General features: G+C 38.3%; 1 protein-coding gene across 3 annotated transcripts; it reads left to right on the plus strand.

Moving 5' to 3' along the window:
- The first annotated feature begins 323 nt into the window (after positions 1–323).
- Positions 324–18,036, plus strand: inpp5b (inositol polyphosphate-5-phosphatase B). 3 transcript variants are annotated; one of them, XM_088411034.1, is made up of 23 exons: positions 324–585; positions 1,090–1,169; positions 2,655–2,752; positions 3,036–3,065; positions 3,186–3,296; positions 4,348–4,491; positions 10,138–10,219; positions 11,084–11,254; positions 12,075–12,176; positions 12,288–12,402; positions 13,228–13,344; positions 13,426–13,613; positions 13,701–13,812; positions 13,881–13,990; positions 14,281–14,416; positions 14,788–14,898; positions 14,985–15,150; positions 15,245–15,480; positions 16,279–16,386; positions 16,496–16,580; positions 17,091–17,218; positions 17,303–17,414; positions 17,636–18,036. In XM_088411034.1, exons 1-23 carry the CDS (start codon positions 529–531, stop codon positions 17,743–17,745), a joined length of 2,709 nt encoding a protein of 902 aa, XP_088267160.1. In that variant the 5' UTR covers positions 324–528; the 3' UTR covers positions 17,746–18,036. The 3 variants fall into 3 exon arrangements, with proteins under 3 accessions (XP_088267160.1, XP_088267161.1, XP_088267162.1); XM_088411035.1 differs by lacking the exons at positions 324–585; positions 1,090–1,169; positions 2,655–2,752; positions 3,036–3,065; positions 3,186–3,296 and adding an exon at positions 3,974–4,268; XM_088411036.1 differs by lacking the exons at positions 324–585; positions 1,090–1,169; positions 2,655–2,752; ... (1 more) ...; positions 3,186–3,296; positions 4,348–4,491 and adding an exon at positions 7,304–7,454.
- The last annotated feature ends 725 nt before the right edge of the window (positions 18,037–18,761 follow it).

The raw sequence follows: 18,761 nt of genomic DNA on the forward strand, positions 1-18,761 counted from the left end.
AGAAGGAAAGTAAGTCTTTTGAGAATTGTAATTATTTTTTAACATTGTTTAGTTCCCTTTTGCACTCGGAAAGCATTCCATGAAAAAACTATAGATGAAAAACAGAATTAAAAATAAAAAATAAAAACCTAATATACCTGCACCCATTCAATATGCAATTTTTACGAAATTGAAATATAAAACAAAATCTAAAACTAAATATGACGTAAAATCCAAACGGACCGGCTACGCTGTCTCCGTTGCGTGTGGGTTTTGACAGCCCAGTTGTGACGTCACCGGGGTGAGAGTTTTAGAATCAGTGCGTGGCAGTCGTGTGAGAGAACCGCCACCCCCGCCAGCAGTACTGAAAGTTTATCGTCAAAACAATCGGATTTTTGCACGCAAGAAGAAAAGTCAAGATCCAACAAACAAGCCTGCTGCTGTCTGCCTGTCGCCTATTCGCTGCTTGTGTTGCCCACCCATGAGATTCACGACCACCACCCACGCGTATACTTCCTGCAAGTTGTCTCAGGACATACCAAGACCGTCATGGATCAGTCGATTGCTGTCCAAGACACCCTGCAAGGACACGAAAACTGCATCATAGTATCCTTTCTTTTGTTGCTCTTTGCGCGGGGGATTTACTTTCTTAATCCAAGTTTAGGACGTCTGATCCTGTCGTGTTCTTTTAAAAGGATCGCCGTGATGCAACGAAAGGAGTTTTGCGTGCGCAAAATGTAACATGCTAAACGAGAAAAAAAATGTTCTTCGAGGACACGTTTGCATGTTTCAGCGGGTGGGACGAAACCAAATTGGAGCCAAATTCGGTAATCACCGTGTTTGGCCACAAGGTGGCAATATTACTTAACTAAAGCACGATTGGTCGTGTGAAGCGGCCTTAAAATTACGACAATTGTGTCGTAACACGATACATCGTATTTATTGATTTTCGTTTTATTGTCACGCGTGACAAAAAAATATTCATCCATATTTATCCCTGTGATTTTTTTAGAATGCATTTGTGTGCAAAAAGAATTTATTGTGAAAAAATAGGGAGTAAAGTCTTTGAAATTTCAAAATTGCATTTTCCTCAATTGAGCCGTAAAACATGCTGTACAGTGTGACGTCATGTTGGATGACGTGATCGAAAGCAGATTGCTTGGCTTGGTGAACTCTACGAAAGAACATGCGTGAGTTCTATTACTACTATAACATTTTACAAAATACAGTTATATAAAGCACTAACACTGCTTATTGTATCAGTTTTTTTTAAATGCACCTTTTTAAACAATGATTGAACAATGGATGTCTTCCAATTTTCTGCTTCTCAACCCTAATAAAACTGAGATGTTATTTATTGGCCCTGCTCATCATCAGCACCTGCTTAAGAATACCACGCTGAACCTAGAAAACTGTATTATTTCCCAAAGTAGTTCTGCAAAAAATCTCGGCGTGATATTTGACTCAACTCTCTCCTTTCGAACACATATTAATAACATGACAAGAACGGCGTTTTTTCACCTCCGCAATATAGCTAAAATTCGCCCTATTCTTTCTCTTAGCGATGCAGAAACATTAATTCATGCATTTGTTACGTCGCGCCTAGACTATTGCAACATTTTGTTTTCTGGCCTTCCCATGTCTCACATTAAAAGCCTGCAGTGTGTACAGAATGCAGCGGCGAGACTATTGACAAGGACGAGAAAGTTTGATCATATTACTCCGATTCTAGCTGACCTGCATTGGCTTCCAATACACGTGAGATGTGATTTTAAGGTGCTGTTAATTACTTATAAAATTTTACACGGTTTAGCTCCTTCCTATCTCGTCGACTTAGTATCACCTTATGTTCCGTCCCGACAACTTCGATCGCAAAATGCCGGTTTGCTATCGACCCCACGGGCTAAAAAGAAGTCTGCGGGATCAAGGGCATTTTCCATTCGCGCGCCAGTACTATGGAATGCCCTACCTATGGAAGTTCGCGCAGCCACCTCGGTAGAAATCTTTAAATCCCGACTAAAAACACATCTATACTCAAAAGCATTTAGTTAAATTAGCCTGTCTGCAGCCTTCTTCTTTTTCTTCTTTTTTCCTGCCCCCCTCTTCCGGCCGGGAGAGGGGGCTAGCTAGATGGTGAGGGTTGACTTGACCGCCTCCATTGGGTCCTGCGCTGGTCGACCATCACGGGTTAGGAGTCTAGCCGTCTGCGGTCCACCTGGCTGGAATGCGGGATGGTTCCTGCCCAATGGCTTTGCCTGCTGTCAAGACATCACTGCACTATATAGCACAATATGTTTTCTGTAATTTATATTGTTTCTGTGTTCGGTACATGCAGCATCCACTTCAACCTGTGGGCCTGGAAGGGGGCTCCTCCCACCTGTGGTCCCTTCTGGAGGTTTCTGATTTTCCCCAAATTGGGGTTTTTGAGTTTTTCCTTCCCCTTCTGGGAGCTTTGACAGGGGATGCTGTTGTGTACCTTACATTGAAAAGATGTCTCTGTATGACCTCTTTTCATTCTGTGAAGCCCTTTGAGACTTCGGTGATTTAGGGCTATATAAATAAAATTTGATTGATTGATTGACCTTTTATATTGGTTGTGCAAGTGTACCTAATGAAGTGTCCGGTGAGTGCATGTAGCTAAAATGTCCCCAATTTATTTATTTATTTTTACACAGAATCTTTATTTATACTCATCGAAGGATGGCCATTACTGCAGAGGACGTGTGTCTGGAGGACATTGTACCCATTGACTTGGACTTCGCTGTTGTTGAGAGTGAGCTGCCAATTTATAAATTTAGTATCAAAAAAAGTTCATGTACAGTTTGGGTTCGATTCAAAACATTAAATCCACCAGAATTTGGGTCAATTCTCATTTGTTGAGATGCGAAATTATGCAGTTTTTTTGGTTGTGTATTATATAATTATATTCAATTTGGAAATATTTCTCGATTGTATGGTATGTTTATCTGATTTTCAATTTCGAACTAAAATAGTGAAATGAATTCAATTTGGGATTTTTCTGATTATTTATTCAAACCTTTATTTTTCTGTTACAGTTTCCTCCGCAGAGGAGCTCGCACTTGTTGGTGAGGTTTTGTTTTTTGTTTTGTTTTTTGTGTGTGTCTTATTCTTTTTTGTGTCATCTAAATATTTCTTATAAAACCTTTTTTCTTTCTTTCTTTCTTTTCCCCCTTTTGTTCACGAAGGTGCTGATACACGAGTGCGAGTGAGTTACAAGGAAGAAAATCTGGAGCTCAGACTTCCCTTCGGGTCTCACTCAAGACTCTTCCTTGGCGAGGTCATCCGGGCGTGGAGCGGTAGGTCATAAGGGGGCTTTTTTTTCGTCAGTTCATATGTAAACACAAACGCAGATGAAGCCAAACATGCATTCTTTATATATATTTGGCACAACACTGACCGTCATCTAAATGAATGAATAAATAAATACACTTCTTTCAAAATACAGCTTCAAATCAATAAAATATATTGTATAGTAACATTGCAGCTACCAACATAGCAGGCTGGATTTTTGCGGTGCTAATGCTAGCTTAGTATTGCTAGCGCAACTACTTAACTCACCTTAACTCATTGTTCATTCATAATGCCAGAGACGTATTTTAAGGTTTTTTTATGTATCTGGGATTGAATGTCTGGACTCTTTAAATAAATAAATAAATATGAAAATACTTCCCGGCATTGTTTGAGTTAATATTGTGATGATGATGATAAAACAGATTATATAACTTAAAAGTTATGAAAACTAACATGAGTTCCTTTTGCTGTTTTTGTTTTTTTTTTTTTTTAAGAAACCTGTTTATCCAGGCCGGCTTCCTGTTTATTTATGCGGCCAACTCAAAGAAATACCCTCATTCCTCGAGGTGTACCTGTATTTACCTCATTCACACACTCATTTCAAAATAAAACTTGGGTGTGGCGTGGGGAGAGTATGACGCAAGAAGAGGCGGAGTTCAAATCTTGCTCCTCTCTAGCACTTTTCTCCTCGTGTCAACGCGTCTTCTTCTTAAATCTCCTTTTTAAAACGTTCAACTTTTGACTCATCCAGCTCAGCGTGATGGAATTAGTCAGACACTTGTCAGGGACACGTCATTTTTGTCGCCGAGTCGCTATTTTTCACTAGATGCCTCTCACGGACAGGGATGATGACGTTTTGGGTCGTGGTGTTTTATTTCGGGCACCCGGCAAAGGATTAATTGGGGTACCAAAGATGGAGGGTTTACACAAGGTGAAACCTATTGTTGCGAAAAGTAAGCTGGTGAGAAATGGCGAAGGTGAGCCGACCTCTGACCCGATTTTGACGTCTAATCGATTTTATCTGAGTCGTCTCTTTTTCTGTCTGTTTTGTCTTAGATGTTTGCAAATTTCCAACACAAGAAGCCAAATTTGAGTGGATCAACAAATATCGAACTGCCGCCAAAGGCCAGGGAGTTGTCAAGCAAGCCTTCGCACCCCTCGGCACAACGCTGAATAAACTCAACCAGCACAGGAAAACAGGTTTGGCGCAATCTCCGATTGACTGCGGGCCTCAAAAAAAAAAAAAAAAAATTGTGGTGTTGGTCTGAGGCAGTGGTTCTCAACCTTTTTTCAGTTATGTACCCCTGTGAAATATATTTGCAGCCAAGTATCCCTTAACCAGTGCCAAGTATTTTGGGGTAAAAAAAATTAATAATATGGCAACATGCATGCCATCTGTGTCTGATTTATTAAACTTTAAACCCTTTCAAACTTCATTTGCATTGCTCCATAAAAAAATAATCAAGCTAAAGGGTCCTCTTTTGAATCAAGAAAAGAAATCTGTTATCAAAAAGAAATAACTTGATTAATAATAAATATTTTTCCACCAAAATAATTAATATAAAGTGTCAGATCTGTTCTAAAAAAAGATATATAAATATTTGTCTGCAAAAAAAAAAAAGTGTTCTGTTTTGGGGCTATAGTAAAGTTCTGTTCACAAAAATAAAGCATTAACTGAATTATTAACAAATATTTGCCCACAAAAAATAATCAACATAAAGTGTCAGACCTGCTCTAAAAAAGAAATAGCTAAATAAATATTTGTCCACAGAAAAATATTCAACATAAAGCATCCTGTTTTGGGATTACAGTAAAGAACTATTTACAAAAAAACTATTAACTTAATTATTAATAAATATTTGTTCCCCCAAAAATAAACAAAGTGTCATACCTGTTCTCAAAAATAAATCATTTTAAATAAGTATTTGTCCATAGAAAAATATTCAACTTAAAAGTGTCAGACTTGTTCTCAAAAAGAAAAAAATATAGATAGTGATCTCTTCACAAAATAAATCATTAACTTAATTATAATTAAATATTTGTCCACAGAAAGATAATAAAATATTCAACATAAAGCATCCTGTTTTGGTTTTCAGTAAAGAACTATTTATAAAAATAAACTATTAACTTAATTATTAATAAATATTTGTCCCCCCCAAAAATAAACAAAGTGTCATACCTGTTCTCAAAAATAAATCATTTTAAATAAATATTTGTCCATAGAAAAATATTCAACTTAAAAGTGTCAGACTTGTTGTCAAAAAGAAAAAAATATAGATAGTGATCTCTTCACAAAATAAATCATTAACTTAAATATAATTAAATATTTGTCTACAAATAGTAATCAACATAAAGTGTCATACCTCTTCTCAAAAGAAATAATTATAAATAAATATGTGTCCACAGAAAAATATACAACTTTTGGGATCGTAGTAAAGATGTGTTCACAAAAATAAATCATGAACTCGACAGGTGACGAGAGGTGGCACGTGACAATTGGTTTGAACCATTCTAGTATGGGGCGAATCTGTCTTTTTAAAATGATGAAATTGAAGAACCTACTAAACAGAAATGTTGTTTTATGAATTTATATTTTCCTGAAACAGTTAATTCAATCATTATTTTTGAAGGACTTTTTGCACGTTTGTTTTATTTAAAAGCTTGAGTACACCCCAGGGGTACTAGTACCCCCATTTCAGAACTACTGTTATAAGCCGGAGAAGGAGAAATTCATGCCCGTGCTCCGTATGTAGCTCACCATTCTTAACAAAAATAGCTGAGGAAAAAAAAACAAAAACCTTTACACAAACATTAATACTCATTTTTAAATTACACCATCAGTTCAGGTCAAATTTGAGTGGTTTTGACGTCCCAAGTTTGATGATAAAATTCCAAAGCCGTAAATCATGCGTTACTTTACAACAGTACTGCAAACAAATCTGTTTGAATCTCAACATGTGGTGTTACATAAAACAATGCTAGGTAAACATGTGGACTGCAAGTCAAGTCAAAAATGTTCTTTCCAAGCGCCACCATGAGCGTAAACTCTGAATTTTGATTAATGTTGCATTTGTGGAAGAGGAATTAAGCAGCAAAACACACCCTTTTTTAATCTATCTCAGGGGGGCGACCATTTTGTCACTTGCTGTCGCCTTAAAATGACATCACAATTGCTCAAGTAACAACCAATCACAGCTCAGTCTGTGAATGTCTCATGACCAAACCGAGCCTGAACTAGCCTAGTTTTTTCTAATTTATTTACATGTTATTTTTGATTTATTTAGGTTTTCATTTCATCATAGAATTGAAATGAAGGTCAAAACAGGAACTACTGGAACACTTGAACTTTAATGTGGGTTTAATGAGAACTTGAAATGATGCTAGGTGTGTGCTGACTCCCATTTGACATGAATGTGAATATAATGGATTAATTTTTAACAACCCCAAGAGGGTGTGACTGTTTTAGTAATGACATTTAGTGGTAAATTGTTACTTTTTTTTAATTCTTTTTGCTTTTACACTTTACCTATCAAATCAAAGTTGGAAAACGTTTTTCAATGATTGGCATTGTTCCCTTGTTTCTGCATCATTCATCATTATTTTAAACAAAGAATGACATATTTCTTATAGTGTGATAACTAAGTGCCCGTGCCATATTGAACTTTGATATCCTGTCGCCATCTGGGGGAAATTTCAGCTCCCGAGTGTCTTATTTGAAAGCTTTTTCTTTGACGTCAAATGGGTTTATAAAAATCAAAGGGTTTTTTATAAAAAAAAAAAAGACTGGAAAAGGGTTAAATACAAATCTTGATGAAAAATATCCGCAAAACAACGAGGCCGTGAAAGGTGGACCGCGTTAGAGCGAGGGAACACTGTATCTTGGTCTATTTTTTTTCCAATATCACAAAGGCAAGCATATGAATGTGAGCGTTTTTTTGGCCGATGAAAGAAAAGTAAATAAAAATAATTTTAAAAAAAAGAAAAAAAAGATTGAAGTTGTATCTTAGCTTTGGTTGTGCGCGTTATGTCAAAGCCACGTTAGCTCCTCCCACGGTAACGTTAGCATGGGCTGGTCTCTGTCGGCAGCTCCCCGGATTCTGCTTCTCCTCCACAGAATGCGTGGGAACCGGGCGGGGACTTTTCAGTGGTCATGACAGACTCTGGTATGACAAACAAATATTATCATTTCCTTCTATCCTTGAAGCGATAGTTGTTTTGTTGATGGTGCTTGATGGTTAGCATCGGCTAATTAGCGACTAGCTCAAGGAAGGAAGTGAGTGGGTGGGGAGCTCGCTGCCTGTCGACGCTAATAAATCTCAGAAGGGCGACTTTGCGGATTTTCTCATACATTCCCTATTTCTATGCATTTTTTTTTTACTTTTTGAACGTATTGTTCCCAGGCAAGCTGTTACCCCGTCGGTTGGGTGTTTTGTGATGCTACCGTTGTGTTGTTGTGGTTACAGTGTTGTAATAACGTCATTCATGGGAACGTTGTGTCTTCATCTTTTCAGCGGTTTCTTTTTCTTTTTTTGGGATAGTTTTAGCATTTGAGTTCGGTAAACTAATAAACGCGCCTTTGTGTTTGTTAATGATATTTATGGTTCATTAGGTAAAAAGCTCATTCCTCCGTACATTCATCTAGTTTGCGGTTGTGTAATACTCTATTGAACTTTGTGCAAGTGTATTTGAAAGGCTATGAATGGCTGATGTGTTTGAGATGATAAAGCGTTTGATTAAGAGACATATCTTTGCAAGTGCAGTTCCAACCCATCAAAAGATTAGAGGCGTTAAAGCATGCACATTCTGCAAAATGTGTTGTAAATGTGACAAAAATGGAATCTTGCAGGCACAACATCTGTGTAAAATAAGTTAAACTGCAATTTGGAGTCTAAATGTGAAGGAAAGCACAAAGCAATTCGCTGCTTTGAGGCAAGCAGGTGAACAAACACAGGTCAACTAACGCCAATGTGTTGAATAGCAACACAAAGATGCCGAGGCATCCTAATCTTGGTGAATAGCTCCAAAATCACAATTGTGTCCTGGACATTGGGACTATATGTTCTGACTCCAAACTACACTATGAAGTCGTAGTGTGCTCAGGAGAGGACATCTTGGCCTTTCCATCGCTGTCTCGTTTGTTTAGGTGGGATGCAATTAATTTGCTGTCTCCCTGACACAAAATGGACACCAAAAAAAAGGCAAAAGTTATCCATGATATAGCAATGGACATCTGTATTCTGGAATTACTGTAGATTCTAAAAGTTAATTTTTAACCCATTGTAGTCAGTGATCAAAAGTCAATTGTTATGAGTGGTTTTAATTTCTTGTCTTGAGCTCGAAAGATAAGAGTGCAACAATATGACAAAAATTACAGTGTGATACAGACATTTGTTTTGAGGTTGTAATATGGTAAACGTTCAACACAGTAAAGAAATAAAATGTAAAAGTGCTTATCTTTTGTGTAAATGGGTATAATTGAAAAGCATCGAAAATGAAAGCAGTTCATTTTCACCTCGATAAAACTTTCCATTTCATCAGATTATAACATTGAAGTGTGTTTACATCCACATATGTTCACTAACAACCCAGGCTAAACTTGCGTCCTCCCCCCACTACAAAAGATGTTTATATCTCAGATAAGAACATATTTCTGTGACATTCAGGATTTTAGCGCCATTTTGTGGCATTTTGGCACATCATAGAATGGGCACAAAAGCGCAACAAAGAGGAAGTTTAATGTTAAAACAGTAAAAAAGCAATGGAAAGTCGCCTTCCTCTTGCATCAATTTTGTATAAATGTTCCTAGTTGAGGGAAGATACAACTCTGACCTCAACATGAGGAAGTAATGTAGTTTTCTAAACAACTAAATCACGCATGAGCAAAAGGTAATTTGAATTCTTTTGGGGGTGTGTTACTGAGCAAAAAAATAGATTTGTATTTGAAGGGTGGCTTTTGCAGGTTGTTTTCCATTCTATTGTTTAACAATAAATATACCATCTTTAATCACCCAAGCGAGTTTTCCGATCTGAGCGCAGAGATCTGAAAGCATTTCATGACATTTTGAGAGTTTTTCTGAGGGCACTCCTCTTTTTGCCTTTTTCCATTTCCGCTACACACCAAAGGATGTTTCACATCGTTACTCCTCTCCCGACTTTATAAAAACAACTGTTATGTTTGGCTTAAGCTCTCATACTGAGTTAATTTCCTGCCCGAAAGAAGGTTGCTCACCTTTTCAGGAGCCATCTGTGTTTAGACAGGGACCACGCTGTCTCCCGCGCACCCATTAGGATGCAACACAACACTGTATCAAACGTTTTGCATTTAAAAAGACAGGCAGTTTTGACGGGCATTTTCAGAAAAATATTCAGTTTATTAGTGGTTCTCTAATTGGCGTTTGTGAGATTTCACTAAGATTTTTGCAAGTATCAACAAATCAAATGCGATGCTTTTCAGGGCCTTGTCAAACTGAGAGCAAATGAAATGGAACATGAAGCGTTTTGTTGATAAATTGCGTTATACTTTGTAAAATATTTTATGTGTTTGTTGTTGTTTTTTGTATAGATGTGCATTGTCATTAGTGGCAGACAATGACAATGCACATCTATCTACATATGCTCTCTCTCTCTCTCTCTCTCTCTCTATATATATATATATATATAATATATATATATATATATATATGTATATATATATATATATATATATGTATATATATATATATATATATATATATATATATATATATATATATATATATATATATATATACACATAATTTTGTGATCAGTGAAAGCAGCTCCCCGTGCTCAATAAGGATTCTTTTTTTTGTTTTATTTTACCAACAGAGAAATCGACAGACAAGAAAAAACGGAGCTTGGAACGTCCGAAAGCCTCCAACAGCACAACGCACAGCTCCAACGCAGAGAGGTAAAGCATTTACACGCGCAATTAATCCTCTTATGTAATCAGCTTTTGTACTCGGTGAGGGAAAGGGGTTCTCGTCAAGTCGATTTGAGTTCTTGAAAGGCTTTCTGTTTTCCAGGAAGAAATGAAACAAAGGCATGGCATTGAATTTAGAGCTCAGGCTGCTAAAACACTGGTGTCCAAACTATGGCCCAGGGGCCATTTGTGGCCCACCATCCTGTTTTTTGTGGCCCACAGTTTATATCAACATAAACATAAAAATAGTTTTAGGAACTTATATTTTCCTGAAACATTTAATAAATTCAATAATAATTTTTAAAGGCATTTTGCATGTTTGTTTTATTTAAAATCTCCAGTACCCCCTGGAGTTCCTTCAAGTACCCCCAGGGGTATCCGGACCCCCATTTGAGAACCACTGCATTACATGGTCTCTGATTACCTCAAAAGTATTTTAAAATCCTAAACAATTTGCCCTGTCCAATACTGTTCTAGTAGTGTTTTTTTCCAAAAACACGCTTAATTGTGAGCCACAGCAGTCCACCTAATTTTCAAAGTTGAGTTGAGTTACAACTTATTCCTAGAAAGATACCTCCCCTCCGCTCTTTTTTATTTTGACTAGACAAAAATAGTTTGAAGGCACACTGTTCCTTATTTGTTCTGCGTTTCTTGCATCTATGCTTTTCGGTCATTTGTTAAGCCAATGTCCTCATTTTTTCCCATTAAATCATAGAAAAACACAGAGGGCTGTGTTAAATCAGGCCGCAAGCCAGTGTGACAAAATGATGTAATAGCGTCATCCATCTTGGTCTGTGCCAGCCCCGGCTAACTACTCCCTCATCCGTCTCTTTGTGCGACCGCCTGGCGCAGCCAGGGTGTCTCGAGCCGGGACGAGCGGGATGACCTGGTGCTCTCCTCCAGCCACACGGCGTCCAACAAATCCCACCTTCTAACCATGCCTCAGTTCGGCCTGCGAGACAACCTCATCAAGTGCGAGCTGCTGAAGAACGAGGACCTGTACATTTACCGAGAGCATTTCAGGTACCTGTTAACATCATTTCTATCTGTATCTCAATCCTAATGTATGAAAGAAGATTTGGGCCCGTGATGGAAGAATAAAGTTTATCAGATTATTTACTTTGAACTGAGAAGGCTCACGTTTTTCTAAGAAGTCCCAAGATTTTCTTTTTTTTTTAAAACTAGCCCTTACCCTCTTCTGCACTAATGCATTTAGGACCAAGAAATATAGTTTTTACATTACTACACAATATTACTACGCAGGATTTTACTATAAGGAACTTCTATGAATATAGTTCGAACAGTCGACACAATTCTGATCTTGTAAGAGTTATGTACAAAATGTTATTCAAAATTACTAAGTCTGTACTTGATGTGCAAAGCTTTTGTCTACACAAAGTTCTTGTCGCCTGGAGGAGTTAGCACCGTTTAAACATTGCTTGTGGCGCTTGTCTCATTCATTATTGACTGGTATGAAGGGAGGGCCCCTTGTTCTCAGGGATGAATGTTTGCTGACATCAACATCTCATACTGCTCTCTGGTGGTATATCTGTGAACGCGCTATTTGATAGGACAAGCAGCCAAAACACTCAAAAGGAGCAACGAGTAGATGTGGAAAATGGTGGATCAGAGCATCATTCGCTGCCCTATTGAAGGGACATCCACGCGCAAATATGTTTGTGATTTTCATCTTAAATAAGACCCATAAACTTCTTTACATTCTCCTGACTACATTGATTGTTTTTCATATTGAGTGAAGGCTGAAGCTATGTTATTTTTATTCATTCTTCCAATTTATTTGACATGCATTTACTTCCACATAAGGCTCACCCTTTTTTTTCAGTTTTTTCTTAGGCACGTACAATGTGAACGGGCAGACACCCAAAGAAAGCCTCCGTCCGTGGCTGAGCTGCACGGTGGACCCTCCTGATTTTTATTGTGTGGGGTATGTAAACTGGAACCACTCTTTAGGCGATGTACATTTTTGTGGCAAATTATTCTAAAAGGTTGAATGCTGTGTCTGAATAACTGATAAATGCTTTCTTTTTTGGGCTAGTTTCCAAGAGCTGGACCTTAGCAAGGAGGCTTTCTTCTTCAACGACACCCCCAAAGAGCTGGAGTGGACGAAGGCGGTGTCCGACGCCTTGCATCCTGATGCCAAGTATGCCTTAGTAAGAAAGTCAACTTTTTTCCTCTCTAATAAGGACGTTTGTGAGCTCTTGGTGTATTCTGTCTGAATAATTTTTTTTGCAATGTTTTTTTTCTTACATCTTCTTCCCCTTTTCCGCGACTGCTGACTTTAGATTACCAGTTTCCTCTTTTCTTTTGTGTGTGTATATCATAGTCACTGCAGTGAGAACATACTAGCTGGAATTCTTTTGTCATTTTCGGTCATTTCATTGCAATTTTTTGCCAATCGGATTTTATAAAATGGGTCTCAACTGACCGTTAGGAAACAATGCCCCCTAGTGGTAGGATGCCAAAGTGCTTGATTTGTCTTGCAATCAAAAAAAGTGCTTGACTTTTTAAATGTTAATATCGCCGAGGATAAGCTGAATTAATCGTGGCAGCCAATATCGTGATCGCGATTAAAATTCGATTAATTGTGCAGTCGTATCTGAAAATAGGACTGCACAATTAATTGACTTCAAGAATTCTAGATTTATATGGTTTAATGAATTCTGTGAGAACAGTTGGAATTCTGAGATAAAAGTGAGAATACTCACAAGTACCAACAGCTTTTGACTTCACTTGCCCTAATCCTTTTTCTGTAGAGCTGTGATCTGTTCATCTGTGAAAACGCACAACGGATGAACAACTTCAGCACCCCAACTATCTCATTTAGTTTAGTAATATGCAAATGCAGAGTCCAACTTTCATAATGAGGGTGGAGTTAGAACATGTTGCAAAGCACGTATCCTCTAAGTATTATCAACAGTGATTTTTTTTTTAACTTCCTAAGCCTGTTTCTATAATGTCTTCTAAAATTGTCACAGGTGAAATTGGTACGGCTTGTGGGCATCATGCTGCTCTTCTATGTGAAGAAGGAGCATGCGGAGTTCATTTCAGATGTAGAGGTGGAGTCGGTTGGAACAGGCATCATGGGGAGGATGGTAAAAGATCACTTCTATCCATCCAAAAATGGTGGTGTTTGGTTTGTCTGATTCTGACTTTTATCACATGTGCACTGGCAGGGAAACAAAGGCGCAGTGGGCGTCCGTTTTCGTTTCCATAACTCTGACATCTGCGTGGTCAACTGTCACCTAGCCGCACACGTGGAAGAGTACGAGAGGCGCAATCAGGACTATAAAGACATTTGCAGCCGCCTCGAGTTTCGCCAGGCTGACCCGACGCAGCCTCGCCTGACCATCATGAAGCACGAGTATGACACAAACGCCTTTTGCCCTAAAATGTCTTAATGATTTTCCGTCTTGTCGCCTAACGGTCTTAAATCCTTCTGCTCGGCCAGTGTGGTCTTATGGATCGGTGACCTCAACTACAGGATCAGCGACCTAGATGTCAACGACGTGAAGGACCTGATCAACAAGAAGGACTTTGAGATGCTGCACACGTACGATCAGGTAATCCAATTCGCTCCTTGCAATGTCAGCCTGATCGATCTACGCTCACCAGTTGCGTCCGTCGGCAGCTCAAGAGGCAGATCGACGAGGAGATGGTGTTTGTTGGATTTGTGGAGGGCGAGATTGATTTCCAGCCCACCTACAAATATGACCCCGGCTCTGACATGTGGGATACAAGGTGGGCATCGCTGTTTGCTGTGTAAATTTTGGACTTTGCATCACACGTGGACTCACTAACATGAGACAGTCCCAAATGGTTTTCGAACGACTGTTTCTGTTCAAGAGGGCCGTGTTTCTTTAGACGTAATTAGTGAGTCATATGAAACAATTGTCATGGAGAAGGAAGAATGGAATTGTAGTCGTGTTAACCGCCGCGGGACATATTGTAACACTTGCTGAATAAAATACACCCGTAGCAATAACACTAAAGGAGAATCAAGAGCAGAATGTCTTTCCTTGCACGTTTAGTGAAAAATGCCGCGTGCCTGCATGGTGTGACCGCATCTTGTGGCGAGGGAAGGACATCAGTCAGCAACATTACCAGAGTCACATGGCGCTGAAGACCAGCGACCATAAACCTGTCAGTTCCCTGCTCTCCATTGGGGTAAGGAACCTTGTCTGTTAATGCACCACTCTTTTTCCTCCATTTTCACCACTCTTTATGCAATAATGGCTGTTTAAAATGTGGTATAAATAAAGTTGAGCAGTTGCGCCAAATAAATGTGGCCGAAGACCAAGCAGAGGTTTTTTTTTTTTTTTTTTTTTTTTTTTTACTTACTACATTTTAACATAATCCGAAAATGCGACATCAATCATTTAAAAACATCGTAGCAATAAACCTGTGAGGGCTATTCTTTTTAACTTACGATATTTTTGCTTCATGTCATTTGTATTTTTTTTTTTGTTTCTATCTTTTAAAGTGCCATATATGTTTGTGCAATGGTAACGTCTTCTATGCATCTTAATTATTTACAGATCAAGAGAGTTAACGCCGACTCCTACAAAAAGACCTTCGAAGAGATTGTTCGCAATTTAGACAAAATGGAGAATGAGTGCATTCCGTCGGTAACCTTGTCGAAACGAGAGGTAAAATTAGATTTAAATTTGTAATACATTGGGTGCAACAGATGACATAAAGTTTTTTCCCCCCCTCCTCCCTTTTGCTTCCCTAGTTCCACTTTGAGAATGTGAAGTACATGGAGCACCAGGCCAGGACGCTGACCATCAATAATGACGGCCAGGTACCGTGCCAGTTTGAGTTCATCCAGAAGCCAAACGAGACCACGTACTGCAAGCCCTGGCTCACGGCCAACCCCCCCAAAGGCTTCATTGCTCAGGGTGAGCCGTGCTTGACGTGGCAGTCCTCTTTACAAATTGCGTAATGGAGCCGGAGGAACTTGAGTGATGGCAATGGACCTCTCTTCAACTCTAGGAGCTTCCGCGGACATCGACCTAGAGGTTTTTGTGAACCGCACCATGGCGCCCGACTTGAATGCCGGCAAGCAAGAGATGGAAGACATCCTGGTGCTCCACCTAGAACGCGGCAAGGACTACTTTATTTCTGTGACGGGAAGCTACCTGCCCAGTTGCTACGGCACCCCCATCCATGTTCTGTGTCGGCTGAGGGAGCCTATCCAGGACATGCCTCAGGAGACCCTCCGTCAAATGGTGGGTGCTTTTTTTTGTAGGGGTGGTTGACCTTCCAAAAAGAAGCATGTTTGGTTAACCAAACTAAATTAGGAATGGTTGCGGCCACAATGCTTCATCGGCAGTATTGGGTTGCCGTATCACAAAAATACGATTAAAGCTTTCAATCATCAAAATGTATTTTTACATTAAAAATCTTAAAATTTTTAAAAATTAAAAAAAAATTACATTCAATCCCAGGTACTTATTTATATTTTGATACATTTTTGAAATTGTTACCCAAAAAGAGGGTTTAAAAATGGCTGGTACTCAACAAGTTATGTTACAAACTTTTTTTAAATTTTATTGAATCAGTTTATAGAAGAGTAAAATTTTCATGCTGAGATAAGATGTCTACTCCTCAAATCCAAAACTACTGTAATATACGTTTTTTTTTCTCTTCCATGAGTTCACATCAAAAGATGGCACAATACTCACGAATAGCAAAACTGTTATATTATTTAAACCACCGTCTGCTTTTGTCAACAATAATTATGCAATGAATTTAAGAAGCTAATGCTCTTCAAATAAACTCTCAGAGTTTGGGGTGGAGGGGTTGCTGTTTGTGTACTCTTGAGAAATGTTCTTGTGTAATTTTTCATTGCTGATACTGTCTCAGAGCAAATTAGGCAGATCCTGTTTTAACTGAAAGACACCATTTTAGGGCATTTCTCTGTTAGAGATGGAGTTTCTTTTCTGGGGTTTTTACCATCTAGTGGTGAAGACTGATATTACAAGTCGGTTTTGATGAAATTGCTTCCGCTTGTGCTGAACCAACAGATGGCTACATCTGTGAATGACAACGTGGGAAGCACGGAAAAGCCTCTGGAAATTCCGAAAGAACTCTGGATGATGGTGGATCACTTGTTTCGCAATGCAAGCAAGCAGGTTTGATTTTTGAAGCCTTCATTTTTGATGACTTTTGCTTGCTTTTTGTCTGCTTTGCCTTGACTGAAACAAGGTGTTGGCTTAAAGGAAGTCATTGTTGTATTCTCAGGAAGACATATTTCAACAACCTGGACTCCGGAGCGAATTTGCAGAAATACGAGACTGCCTCGACACTGGGGTGGCGGATTCTCTCTGTATCTTTTCAATTAGTGGTCCTCAAAAGTGTTTGCATGCTGGCTTCCTCTACTGTACACCTATGCTAAGAATGACTAAAATAAGAGTTCAAACAATGCTTAAAAAGATTTATTTATTTTTATCTAATACAGTACATTTGTCACATTCAGTTCTTATTTAACTCACTCAATTTTTAGAAAGCACTTTAAAACAACCACAGGTGCATATAAAGTGCTGTACATGGACCGGACAGGAAAAAAAGTCCTTAATGAGAAAGTGTCCTTTTTATGCTTAGCAGGACACAAATTTGGCGCTCATCCACACAGCAGTAGAAGAGATTACCATGTTTAGATAGAACCCAGTAGTCACTGTAATGAAAATAGCGTGGGCCCCGAAATTGAACCTTGTGGAACACCATACGACAGTGGGGGAGAGTAGAAACATTTGCATATAAGCTTTTAGAATAGTTTTCGCTCTTGTTTGGTATTTATTCGAAAATGATCCACCCTTGACTTTGGAATGATGCGTAGCTGGCAGCAACCACTCAGTAGCAGAAGCTTTGCTTCTTTTCCTGGATGCCCTCCCAGAGCCTGTTGTTCCCTATGCTTTCTACCAGCAGTGCCTCGAATGTTGCTCCGATGCCATCCAGTGTGAGAAGGTACTGTCTGCCTTCTGCCATTTCATTCATCTTCCTTTGCTCGTTCTAAATTTGAGATTTTTTTTTCTCCTACCCTTTTTTAAGGTCATTTCCACGCTACCTCAGTGCCACCGAAATGTTTTTAATTATATAGCCGCCTTCCTGCGGGAGCTTCTGAAGAATTCGGCAAGCAATCGATTAGATGTTACCATCGCAGGTGAGACTGAAAAAAAATCAGTCAGGTTCATGCTGTCACCTTTTAAAATTAAAAATGTATTTAAAAATGAATTACATGTTTTTTAAATGATAATTATATGTTCAGGGGTCAAACACAAATGAACAAGTAGTACTGCCATACTACTATTCATTTAAAATTTAAAAAAATATGATTAAATTGGTTGATCAAAACTTTTTTAATGAACTTGTTTCCCTCTTCAGCCACCATATTTGCTTCGTTGCTCCTGCGGTCGCCCACCAAACAGGATCTTGCAGAGAAGAGGAAAGTGCGGGAATTCTTTCAGCACTTCTTGGGCCAGAGCCCATCTTAAACGGAGAACCACGTTTAAATAAAACACTAAAAAAGAGAGAGACGGAAAAAAAACAATTGTCCTAGATTTTAAATGAACTGTTAATAATTTTGCATATTTTCTTGAGGAGTCTTCAGAAACATTAAAAAAGATATAGTGTATACTTAATATAAGATACTGTATAAGTGTAACTTTTGTGATCTGTGGAATTTATTGCCGAGCCTCTTTTTAAATGTTTATTTAAAAAATATATTTTAATGTTTCTGATTCACAACATTATTGTTTTATATATAAAAGCTGTTGTAAAATGACTGTTTCCTGATATTATTCTTCACACTAAACTTAGGGAAATTTACTGGAATTTTTTCTCATATTTGCAACCCTGTCTACTATTTTCTTTTTCTAGTTTCTGTTGTTCAGCAATAAGCCCAATGGCACGATGCTGCCTTCCACAGGCCAGTATTGGTACTACTTAAACCGTCCCTTATAACTGCTTTTCTACCACAATTGAGCAAGATATCGCAAAAACATAAAACCTGCTCAACTTATGTTGATTTGCCCATTTATTCAAAACACTTTTATTTCACCATGAAAAGGACAGTTAAGGTTACACGATCCCCTTGTGCTGCTTTACAAAAACAGTTTTTCAAACAGGCTATTCAAAACGATCTGTAGTTCTTAGGTGTGGACATCATTACAAGGATATTGAAATCAACCAGATCAAAATATTTGTGCATGGAAAATAAAAATTGGGCAAGAGATATTTAAATAAAGAAAAAAGGCACAATGTGATCACAATTTGTGAAAAAGTGCAGCTCTTGTAACACCAATGTTTTAATTCTAAAAGATTTTTTTTAAATAGATTCCATTCCAATTTGGCAATTATAAAAATCAAATACTACGTTTCATTTTTATACGAAAACAAAATCGTGTCATGCCAGATTTACATTCAGTTTCAAAAGGAGTTATCTGGGTGATGGTTACCGCTTATGTTTTTATTTTTTTAATTAAAAAAACAAAACAAAAACGAAACCAAA

Source organism: Hippichthys cyanospilos, chromosome 3 (assembly GCF_059441005.1).
Source record: "Hippichthys cyanospilos isolate Australia breed blue-spotted pipefish chromosome 3, RoL_Hcya_1.0, whole genome shotgun sequence".
Taxonomy (NCBI): Eukaryota; Metazoa; Chordata; class Actinopteri; order Syngnathiformes; family Syngnathidae; genus Hippichthys; species Hippichthys cyanospilos.

Bases quoted from the DNA above. Each gene is read 5' to 3' on its own strand.
- inpp5b (XM_088411034.1), top strand. From the start codon at position 529: ATGGATCAGTCGATTGCTGTCCAAGACACCCTGCAAGGACACGAAAAC. The intron at 4,492-10,137 runs GTTTGGCGCAAT...TTTTACCAACAG, and splicing joins CAACCAGCACAGGAAAACAG to AGAAATCGACAGACAAGAAA. The intron at 12,177-12,287 runs GTATGTAAACTG...TTTTTGGGCTAG, and splicing joins CCTGATTTTTATTGTGTGGG to TTTCCAAGAGCTGGACCTTA.